The 12,304-nt window shown below is 38.6% G+C and overlaps 1 protein-coding gene across 1 annotated transcript; it reads right to left on the bottom strand.

The window, feature by feature from the left end:
• Nucleotides 1–258: 258 nt before the first annotated feature.
• Nucleotides 259–11,218, bottom strand: LOC103154014 (excitatory amino acid transporter 3-like). The gene is made up of 13 exons (XM_016662369.1): nt 11,034–11,218; nt 9,155–9,295; nt 8,795–8,887; nt 8,577–8,688; nt 8,242–8,284; nt 8,088–8,150; nt 6,592–6,779; nt 6,214–6,321; nt 4,725–4,847; nt 4,435–4,629; nt 4,177–4,311; nt 2,609–2,713; nt 259–429 (listed from the first exon to the last, which is right to left on the bottom strand). The coding sequence occupies exons 1-13, from the start codon at nt 11,089–11,091 to the stop codon at nt 339–341; spliced, it is 1,455 nt and encodes a 484-aa protein (XP_016517855.1). The 5' UTR covers nt 11,092–11,218; the 3' UTR covers nt 259–338.
• Between the last annotated feature and the right edge of the window lie 1,086 nt (nt 11,219–12,304).

Below are 12,304 nucleotides of genomic sequence, written 5' to 3'. Positions count from 1 at the left end.
ACACTGGAGAAATATTTCTATTGTCAAAGATTCATTTTATAAAAACAGTAACGTCCACATAGTAAACACGCCAAATGCATACAACAAAAAACTCTAGAATAGTATTAATGAATTAGTGATTATAAATAAATATTTTCAAAGTTGCAAAAACAGAAATAAAATAGAAACCAAATACAGATGAACAAACTGCTATGGCACCGTCCTGCTAGCAACAACTAGAGTCAAACAAGGAAATGATCCAGCTCAGACATCCCAGGATGCTGACATTCCTGTCCTGAGGTTTAATACATTGGTGTTAATATGGTGCTGAGGTGATCCCCTTATTTAGATGAAATGGATCATAAGGAAGAGGAAGGGATGGTCTCTTCATAGGGCTCCAAACAAAATAAGTCCAGCTTGAGGTCCTTGTGTGAACGTATCCTTTCCAAGCTAACAGGCGAAATGGAAAACATGGTTAGTAGTGATCTGGACAAACTGTGTCCAAAATATCTCACGTCTTTCTACTCAGTGAAAATGACTTATAATAGTTTACATTCTAGATATATACTATATTACATTACAGGAATTTGAGCCTATATTTTACTCAACATTTCATAGAAAAATACTACTAACTGAAGAGGCTCTGAACCATTTAGAGCCTTTTTATGTGGCTTTCTGGGTGAATAATACAGAGAACACTGACGTAGTTCAGAATTGGATGTGTACAATGTTGACAAAAGTATTCACTCATCTGCCTTCACACACACACGCACACACACACACAGACACACACACACACACACACACACCTACACACACACACACATGCATACACACAAAGCTGAGCAACATCCTAATCCAGTGTTTCTCAACCCTGGTCCTCAGTGCCACACATCTGAGTTATATCTCTGGGCGAATAACAGGCTTCTTCAGTTCAACCCCGTTGTTAGGACATCAACATTTTCACATCAGTGAGAACGCGATGCAGCTTCCGCAGAGTAAAACATAAAAAGCAGGACTAAATCACAAAACGGCATTTAATACAGAAAAAGAATTCAACAATCCAACAAGAAATAAAATTACATTCTGAGTGCATAAGTAGACAATCTCCTGTTACAATTAGAGGATAGTAATTTGAAACAGTTATTCTGTTCACCAACAACCTGTTTGTTTGACCCNCACACACACATGCATACACACAAAGCTGAGCAACATCCTAATCCAGTGTTTCTCAACCCTGGTCCTCACTGCCCTCCTGTCCTGCATGTTTTAGGTATTTCCCTTCTGCCACACATCTGAGTTGTATCTCTGGGCGAATAACAGGCTTCTTCAGTTTTTGATGGTCATGCAATCATTTGAATCAGCTGCTGTGGAATAGAGGCACATCTAAAACATGCAGAGCAGGGGGGTGGTGAGGACTAGGGTTGAGAAACACTGATCTAATCTCAATCCAGGTGGTTACATATGATGTGAGCAAACCGGTAAAGTTCTTCTACCCCAAAACTTACTCATCTATGTTATGGAACCTGCTTTATGCACTGGGGCACAGTCATGTGAGAACAGGAACATTTTCAAACTGTTCCCACAAGGATGGGAGCTTGAAATAGTAAAAAAAAATGCCTTGGTGTGATGAAGCATTAGGAGTTAAACAAATGGGCTGAGTCTGGCTTCTGGTGAACGCTCCCAAATAATGAATCCCACCCCGCCTTCATGTACAACTCAAACACTGCTGACAGACAAGAGCTGTTGTCCTGACTTCTAACAAACCCCGTTGTTGGGACATCAACATTTTCACATCAGTGAGAACGCGATGCAGCTTCCGCAGAGTAAAACATAAAAAGCAGGACTAAATCACAAAACAGCATTTAATACAGAAAACGAATTCAACAATCCAACAAGAAATTAAATTAAATTCTGAGTGCATAAGTAGACAATCTCCTGTTACAATTAGAGGATAGTAATTTGAAACAGTTATTCTGTTCACCAACAACCTGTTTGTTTGACCCTTTATTGTCCTCCATCTTCTTCCTAAAGGCAGAAGATGAAATAGACTATATGCCAAGTGTGCTGGGTTGTTTGATTTTTACTTTTCTTTCCTCAGACAAAAGGAATATAGAGTTCACTGGAGTTGGAGAGGGAGCAGTTAATAATTTATTGGCAGTGGTAATAGCTCTTTGGAGGACCTGTTTCTTTGGGCGTTGGCAGCTAGAATACGCGAAGACACTCTCAAAGCAGATGCAAAGGACCAGAAGAAGCTCTTTGGAGAGATGGTTTGTCTTTCAGAGTTCAGGGAGGAAAGCTTTACTGCATTTTTTAAAAATACTTTTGAGGCAGGATTTGGAACCCTAGACAACATGTCCACACTGGTCTAGAGTCCAGCAGACAACACGTAATGTCTGGAAGTAGTGTACAGGTGGTATCCTATCATGGTACCACGTTCAAATTCACTTCATGCACAAGTTCCTTCTGAGAGCACCCTATTTGTTCAGCCTCAGTGCTGGATTTCATCAACCTGTAGCAATGAGAATCACTGGAGAGCCTGAATTGGTCGATTTGGACAAGGAAGTGAATACTTTCAGCAACATTATGTCTTTGCAAATGAACACCTCATTTTAATGATTTCATTTACCTTGACAGTTTGTCCAGGGTCAGGAGCTCATCCAGGCACAGATGATTGATGAGAGCCAAACCATAACAGTCTCCTAGCACATTGACCACGGTAGTGAAATGGTCTCTGAAGAGCACATAAGAGGAGAATAAATATGAGGACAGACTCAACTATGTTTTTCTCGAAGGTTTTCTGTCCCTCACTCTACAACAACCAGATGCACCAGGTCTCCAGAATCAGTCATTGCTACACAGGTTCTCCCCACAAGTAGAAAACTCAAGACTCGTTTTCCATGCAAACAAAAACGAGTCTTTTCGTTTGCAGAAAAAAACCGAATAGAGTTGTTTGTGCATGTCTATTCATTCTCAATGAGTCCTTTTGCTGCTGTTCTAGCTGCAGCTTGTTGGGCTATGCCCTGGACGAAAATAACTGCAAGCTTTCTGATAGCAGACAAGTGTAACTCCATCCAAAATGACTACATGAGTTGATGGTTAACCACATACGCTGTGTGCACAATTACTAAGCAAGTTGTAGTTTTGAGGATTAATTTCATTATTGAACAGCTACAGAACTCTCGGTCAATCCAACCCGTTTGAGAAGGGCCCACAAGCTCTTTATGCAGTCTAGGTCTGGTGAGGAAGGGGGCCACTTCATTATTTTTTCATCTTTAAGGTCTTTACCGGCTAGTCACATAGTGGAGTACTTTGATGCATGTGATGGAGCATTGTCCTGCATAAAAATCACGGTCTTCTTGAAAGATGCAGACTTTTTCCTGAATCTCTGCTTGAAGAAAGAATCTTCTAAAAACTGGCAGTAGGTTTGGGAATTGATTTTGAATCCATCTTCAACCCGAAAAGGTCCAACTGGCTCATCTTTAATAATAGCAACCCATACCAGTACCCTGCTTTTACCTTCCTGGCGTCTGATGTGAAGTCTGTTTTCAGATATGTCTTGGTCCAGTCTTGATGTTTCAACTTATGTGTCCTGTTCAGTGGTGGTCGGGTTTCAGCCGTCCTTACCTTGGTCATGTCTCTGAGCTCTGATCATCTTGTACCTCCAGGCCCTCCAGGCAGGTTGCAGTTCTGGAACATGACAGCACTGGAAGATAACGGGATCCCAGTAGCTTCACGTTTGATTCTTCTCAAATCTTTCTTAATTAATTTACTCCTTTTTTTTTCTCAACGTGTTTCTCGCGTCCCTTTGACTATTTGCAGCAAAATATTGGATGGCTCCGTGATCACGGCCCAATATCTTAGCAGTTTCAAGAGTGCTGCATCCTTATGAAAGACTTTTTACAATTTTGAACTTTTCAGAGTCGCTTAAATCTCTTTTTTGGCTCTTTTTGCTTGAGGAAAAGAAGCTGCCCAATAATTATACACACCTTGATAAAGGGTGTTGATCTCCTTAGGCCCACACTCGCTCATTAAACAAATGCACACCAGCTGATATGTTTATATTCCAAAAGCATTCAAGATTGTACAGCTTGGAATTGGAAAATATACATAAAAATGATGATATGGTCAAAACTAAAACTTGCCTAATAATTGTGCACACAGCGTAGTAGGTGATGAGTATCAAGTTAAACTTACAGAAACCACTCGAAGACCAGAAGAAGGGTGGCATCATGTGCAGGCAGTCCCACAGCCGTCAAAATTAGGATAGTGGTTGCAGATCCCGTTGCTGGAACACCTACGGCTCCAAAGCTTGAAATGCAACTGGTCAAGCTGCAAACCAAGCACAATCTCCATGAGCATTTCTGTCTCAACTTCAACATACAACTGTATTCCTCTTAAGAATGCCAGCATGCAACTTTTCTCAGTTCCAGGTACTTCTAGGAAGAAGCTTACCCAATGGTGATGATCTGGCTGACGTCCAAAATGATGTCACTTGTCTGGGCAATAAAGATGACAGCGACCACTTCATACAGCGCCATGCCGTTCATGTTGATGCTGTTGACTATTGGCAACACTAGCCGGCAGAGTCTCGTATTGACCTTCACATTCTGTTCACAGCAGTCAATGGTGACAGGCATAGTGGCGGCACTTTGGCAGAAAGCACATCCTTTATTGGTAAACCGTTTGTATGGGGAAACTACAAAAGTGTCGCACTCTGACAACAAACAAACAGAACATTTCACCTGGACGCCATGATCACTGAGGTAAACAAAGCCCTGGAAACCTGGATGAAGATGAGAAAGGGGTTCCGTTTGGTGAACACGAAGTAAATCAATGGAAGAACAAGAAAGGAGTGGATTGCAAGTCTGAAAGAGACAACAAAGTCATGCTCACTGTTTAAGTCATTCAACGAAAAAAATATTCACTCGCCTTCAACTTTGACACTTTTTGGCAGTTCAATGTGTTTGGGGAGATTTTATATGATATACTAACACACAGTAGTGTGAAGTGTAAGGAAAATGATGCATGGTTGCACAGCAACATCTATGAAGATGTTTGTGCATCTCTATTTGGTCTCAATGAGTCCTTTTGCTGCAGTTCCAGCTGCAGCCTGTTGGGTTGTGTCTCCACCAGCTTTACGCTTTCATAGAAACAACACTTGCACAAACAAATAGCGCCAGCTCAGTCAGACTGGATGTTGCATGTGAACACAAAGCTTTCTACAGATTGGATATAGGTTTGAACTTTTACTATGCCATGAATAAGTTTTTATCTAGATCTTTGAAAGTTGTCTTTAGAGTCGTTGTGCTGAAGGAAGATGAGTTTCTTTGTCTCTGTGCAGGTTCCTCCAGCTTTTCCCCAGTGTTAGTATTCATTCAAATGTTTTCACACAGTGTATTTACAATTCCATGTCTTCTGTGGTATTGCATTAGGATGTTTTCTATTATGAGTGCACACATTTAGTCAACCCCTTACGTATATTTGTATTACTAATTATTTTTTGTTTTGCTGAGTTTTAAAGGACTCGTGGGGGAGAGGACTGGGTTGGAAAGAAGCCAGGAAGTGGATCAGTCCATCAGGCTGCTGGAAGCAGAGAGGCAGATGCTGAAGAATCTACCTCTCTCTCTACTAATAGCACAATTGCTAAAACATTTTTGGTGTTAGGTTGTTTTATTTTTTTACATTTGTATTGTAGTCAAAATGTGTTGGTTTGAATTAGCTGTTTATGTTTATGCATTTTGTTTATATTTATGTCTGTGTCTCCTTCCCCAACTCCTCCTCGTTTGTGTAGGCTAGTCTTTGTGTATAAATTTCCCTGTGTGTTCATTGGTTTGTTATCCTGAGTTAGGGCTTGAATTATTTGATATTTTCTTTTGGGTTCATTTTTCTAAATTTTTGAGATTTGCTTTTTAAGGGCTTTTGTTTTAGAAAACTAAATAAAGAATTGGTTGGACTGTAACGATCTTCATGATGCCGTTTGTTCACCAGCAAACATGACAAACCTCTTAGGACCAGAACTTCTGGAGCAAGCTGCTTTAAACTGGACTGAAAATGATCATAAGAACTGATCTTTGCTGTGTATTCATCCTCTGAGCATAAAGAAGGAGTAGGAGTGGTACTGCACTGTTCTGTAAATACATTCAAAGCAATTTCTCTCCTTTTTATGTAGAGTTCAGTGGTGTCACCTCAGGAGCAGTGGAAACAAAGCTGAAATAGACAAGGTGGACATACCCCAGAAAAATTACCCCTGTAAGTCTGACAAGTTTAATGATAGCTCTCCAGTCTTTAACAGCCAACACGTGCTCCACGACCAGGAACAAAAGGCCGATTGGCAAGTACCTGAAACAAAGAACAGTCAAAAAATTAAGAAAAGGTTAAAGAAAATGGGTGTTCCAAAATTATTTCAACTCCCTGTTTGTTAATAATTAAAAAAACAAAAACAAAAACAAAAAAAACAGCTTCCTTATGCAAACTGGAATCACATCTCAGAGGTATGGTCCCAGTGATTTGCCCTTGTGTCTGACCTGAACTAATTAAGATCATTTTTTTGAATATTAAAAATGAACCTAATTTGGTAAAAGAGAGAAATGATGCAGTGCTTGATCTTACCACAGGATCCAGTTGAATATGATTTTTATTGCAGTGTTGACGCTTTTAATGAACGTCACAGTGACATTGGCCTGGCCTCCCACATTGCTTAACAAGATGCCAATGGCAAAAGACCAGATGATCAGTCCTAGCATGTTGGTACCAGCGACATAGCCGCCCTTCAGTCGCGTCTCAATGCCATTGTGCACCTAGAAACACAAATGTGCTGGACCTAACTCTCCAAGAGCAGTTTTATAGGAGTACAGCACATTGTTGGACAGTACATATCACTTTTTCACAATACGTCACACTAAAGCCATAAACTTTGATGCATTTTATTTGCATTTACTTTGTAAAATACCAATCCAAAGCACTGCATAATTGTGAGATGTAAAATTTACATGTAAAAATCTAAAAAGTATTTGTGTATTTAGCTAAACTTTATGCTGTAACTCCTTCATTAGCCAATGCATATCCAGTTATCCTCAGGTGTGTTTATTTGCCTTTCTTCTGCGGGGACAGGGAAGCTGACGGATGGAGCTATGTCCAGGAAAATTCAGGTTTAGGTTCAGATTTATTCATGTCTTTAATGGGTAATTGATGTTACAGTAAGTATAACAACTAAAAGACAAAGTATCAAAGTTAAAAAATAAAAAACAAAAAAACTTATCAAAAAAGACATCAAATATAAATCAATATGTAATAAGAAGAGTACAGCAGTGTCGACAGACAGTTCATACAAACACTAACAATCAGATGCAAGTCCCCCTACCTTGTCTTGCATTAAAAAGAGAAATTGCAGTAGGGACAAAGGAGTGCTTGTACCTGTTACTGTTCATACTAAGAAGTCTGAGCCAGAGGCCAAAAGGCAGAAACTGGAACTCCGCATGTAAAGGGAGAGATTTGTCAGCAAGAATGGCATTAGTTTTCCTTACGATCTGTTTATAGGACAAATTTAGGGTGAAAATGAGGACATTCACCTTGCAGCAGAACAGCCACATTCAGTCCATATCTACAATGGAATGGTTTAGGTGAAAGCATGACCAGATTATGGCTCCCTGTAGTCAAATCCAGGCTTAAATACAACAGAAAATCTGTGGCAAAATGTGAAAAGTGATGTTCCTCGCTCTTCCCAAAAAAACTTATTGTTGGGTCAGCTGGTTTTGTCTTAACCCACAGGTGTTTTTTCATGGTTGTTTGTCTGTCTGTTCCCCAGTGATGTATACCTCCTCACACCCAATGACCATACAGAAAGGCACGTCTGTCCCTCAGGTGGGGTGAGAACAAGCACCACCTCTCTCTTCACGTTTTAATTTGAAAGAAATTTAAAGCCGTCCACCGTTTTTCTTCCTCTTCACAATAAGGTGCTCTTTTGTGTTGGTCTACTGTTTTAAATCTAAACAAAATACAGTGACGTTTGTGGTTGTAATGTGACAACATGTGAAAAAGCTCAAGGGATATAAAGACTTCGGGAAGGTGCTCTAGAAAAAGAGCAAAGATCAGAAGAAAATACTCACTGCTGTTAGATCAAGGGAGAGGTTAGAAGTTTGGATTTTAACCTGAACAATCTGTGTCTTGTACTGCAAGAAAACAAAAAGAAACTTTTTTAAAACTTTCCAAATCAAACATAGAAAGTTGCACAGTGAGTTGTGGAGCTGAATAAAAACATACCTGCTCGTAGAAAGCCTGAACGAAGCTCTCTGGAACCATGTTCCTACGCGAGTCAATGGAGAGTCAGACAAAAAATAAAATAAACTTGCGACCTGTCCAGGGTGGACCCGCTTCTCACCCAGCACCCCTCGCAACCCCACTAGGGATGGGCGTGTTAGATAATGGATGGATGGAACATGAGGATGTTTTTTTTTTCATAATATCAGAATTTCACATAAACCAAGAAAGTTTTAATTTATGATGGTCAGAGATAACAAAAATTTCTATTTTAACTTCTTCAGATCACAGCCTGAATATGCAAACCAGCAATTGTGTATAAACACTTGTCTTCTCACCTAATAAGATCCATGAAAATCACATGCATAGAGGAGGACGGCATATCTGTGTTAATGGTTGTGCCCGTTGTGTGATCCATACCAGGCTCGGTCAGGAGCACAAGGCTCATTCCTGCAACACAAAGTCACAGGCAGTATGTCAACACAATTACACAATACAATTACACTATGACTGTTTTGATAAATCTGTTAAAATGTGCTGCCCATTATAAAGTCACCAAGAATTACGGCCAGAATGGTACAGCCACAGATGTACATTGTTGTGTAGACGGCTGTTCTTCCAGGTAATCTGCTGTTTATTCCAATTACTCCTGAGAAAAGAGATCAGAACCAGAAGTTCACCTGGTGCCTGAGCAATGAGCAAGATAACACACAAATGTCTGAACTGATCTTCATCTTTCAACACTTTTTAGCCACAACAAATAAATGGTAAAAATGTCAGATAAGTCTTATATATACAGTCAAGCGTTTTGAGCAACATTGATACAGAATATCCACAAAAGAAGTGAGCACCTTTTACATCTATTCCTCTAACATTTTACAAGTTAACACATAAAGTGTCTGTATTTTCAGCTTGCCTGTAATCACACTTGTCACAATGAGAGGGACAGCAAATAGCTGAAGCACGTTGAAAAGCAAATCTCCTGGGAGTCTGATCCACTCCATTTGAGCTTTCGTTACAGGAACCATAATCCTCACCAAAAACCCAATGCCTAACCCTACGAAGGAAAAATCACAAATATAATAGATGTAAGATAAAACATAACATCAAGATGTAAAAACAACCTTAGCTTAGATAGACTTCATAACAGTCATGAAAAATAAACGGGGGTGCTTTAACATAAATGGTAAATGATATATTTTGTAGATATGTTTTCTAACATATTAAAGCTTTAATTGGGAGCAATATTGGCCAGAGAGCGCAGAAGACACAAAAAAACATGTGAAGCTAACCAGAACAACTTCAGTTTAGACGCAATTTTTTTTTTACCCTTTGTGTGGTGCAACAGGGTGGCACTGATCCAATGTGAGCTTTACAAGATTCATTTACTTTTTTGGTGCTTTCGGGAACTGATGGTCTGACTGAACAACCCTCTGCTTTCCTGCAGCTAGTCTGTGTCATTTGTTCCAGTCCTCGTGAGCGGCACACTAAGACGCCAAAAGGGTTAAATGAAATGGCTTCAACATAAGCAAAACTTAGTGACGGCGTAAGGAGCCATTGGGAGGCCCCCTAAGTGGAAATGTTTTTTTTTTTGTTTTTTTAGTATTTAGTAACATTTGACTATGTAGAAATCATTTTTCATACTGGCAAAAAGAAAAAAATAAACTGTTCTTGGGAGCCCCCTTGTGGCCACCCGAGGCCTCGCTTCACTATGAGCTGCAGTGCAGCATGTTCTTTCTCTCTATGGAACCATTTCATCTTCTTTTATTCTTTTATTTTCATCAGTTTTTCCACCTATTGCTCTTTCAGTGGCCTTCTTCCCCTGTTACCTGCCAAGTTCTCTTCTTTCTTCTCTTGCCTCATTTTTTTCTTTTTTGCCACCAAACAAGATTTTGTCTCTACTTTTACATCCACTGTCGTATGCAATTTGCAAGCATTATGAACTTTAAAAACTGCCAATCTAAGAAGGATATAATAAATTGAAATGAGAAATAATGTAGAAAATTCACATAATCAGTGATACGAAGAAGTCTTATTCTCATTGTAACTTTTTTGTTTTGGGATGTCACAAACAGGTATACTTGGGCCAGAAAAAATGTTAAGATATCAGAAGATTTGGATTTTCAGTACATTGGTAGGAATAAGTTAAGATGTAATATTGAACAGCTTAAACAGTTTTATTTTGAAGGTTATAAGCGTAAGTGGGGAGTTGATACCTTTCATAAGCCAAAATTACCTTCTTATATTTTATTAATTGATGCCTTTAGTCTTGAGCCATGTGCATCATGGAACAAAGATCTATGTGCGCCCAGTTTAGATCTGGCACTTTGCTTTGGAGACCGGACGTTTCCGTTCAGTCTCAGAGGACGACCGAAGACGTTCTCTGTGTGATTTGGGGGAAACTGAGAGTGAAGCACACTTTTTGTTTTACTGTCCTTTGTACTTGAGTTTGAGAAATGATTTATTTACTAAAACACTTGATGTTTATCCAGATTTCTTTCTTGTATTTAACTGATGGAGACAAAAATGCGTCACTTATGTAAATATTTTGTGTTTCAGTTAGCACAGTTTATTTTGAAGGCTCAGCACCTTAAAAATAGGACACTTTTTATTTCAAGACTATTTATGTGTGTCCACTCGTATATGTATTATTGTGTCCTGTAAGCCCATGTGGGCTGGGCGCCTGTGAGAGGGTGCACGACACATATGAAAATAAAGTCTATGAAATAGACTTCATGAAATAAACAATAAGAAATCACAGGATGATCAGAAGTAGAAAAAAAGTTAGTACTTACCTAAGGCAATCATCAACAGGGTAAAACCCTGAAACAGGCTCTCCTTCAGTATAATCATTTCACGGTGGTCCAGTGAGCTGAGACAGATGGGCCAGTCTATCACAGCCGGTAAAGAGAATCAGTTACCGTTTTGTGGCCAACGCTGTGTAACTGCATGACATTTGTCCCCCTTTTTAAAAAATGCTCTGAAAAAAATGTATTTGGTCTCCATGGGTACCTTGGTACAATAAATAACATAATACTTTAGAAATATATATTTTTAAAAAATACATTAGATTCTCTGTAATTTGCCGTGCTTGAAAACGAATCATGTTTCCATTGAATCGGTTTGATTGATTCATTTTTGCTCAAACGGTGTTCAAGTGATTTATGACATTTCTGGTTTAGGAAGATCTTATTGTTCATGTTGGCATCTAAGTTCTGGGATTCCATTTTTTTTTGGAAAATGCAGACAAAGACTTGCATGGTCTCCTTGGATACCTTGATTTTGGTTCAAATATTCTAAGCAATGTTTATAATATATATTTTTTTTTAATGAAAAAGATAATGCATGTACATGTATATTTTACCTTCTTCAATAAACTTTGGACAAAACAAAAGACAACTGTAACAAATGATAAAATGGTGACCCCATCTCATATGCCACAGTGATTAATTAACGTTACAACTTTGCATGCCCTGTAGTGGCACAAAAAATAACGTTTTTTCCAACCATTGAGTCCTCAAATTCTAGACTATATAATTGTATTTAAACAGATTTAAAACTTACCGAAGTTGCATTTCAGAAGATCTCCATATTTGCCTCCTGCATGTGTTTGCTTACTCCGTGTGGGGAATAAAAATCCAAACTTGATCCTTCATCTGGTGGCCACTTGTGCTGACTTGAGGTTGTTCTTTGATGTTTGATTTGATCAAATTTCTTTGCTCAAATATTTTCTAATTAATATATGTAATAATTATTTATTGTAAATGTTTAAAAAATGGCTGAATATTTTCTTAGCAAACAATAAATAACCATGTATTAAAATTATGTAAGAATAGTAGTAATTTAATGAAGTGATAATCAATCATTATGTGTTGATTTACTCCCCCCAAAAATACCTCTGCATCATTTTAAAAATTATTAAATCTCATCACAACACTAAATTAACAACCACAGTTTAAAAATAAATTAAAAGGAAATGTTAAAAATAAAAACTAATCTCACAGTAGTTGTCATTGAGATGAATTACCATCTGTGAATGGCAGATTAATCTGCCATTCAGATTCAA

This window comes from Poecilia formosa, unplaced genomic scaffold (assembly GCF_000485575.1).
Source record: "Poecilia formosa unplaced genomic scaffold, Poecilia_formosa-5.1.2 Scaffold370, whole genome shotgun sequence".
NCBI classification, from domain to species: Eukaryota; Metazoa; Chordata; class Actinopteri; order Cyprinodontiformes; family Poeciliidae; genus Poecilia; species Poecilia formosa.
The sequence above is the reverse complement of the archived record's forward strand: the minus strand, read 5'-3'. Positions and strand labels throughout refer to the sequence as shown.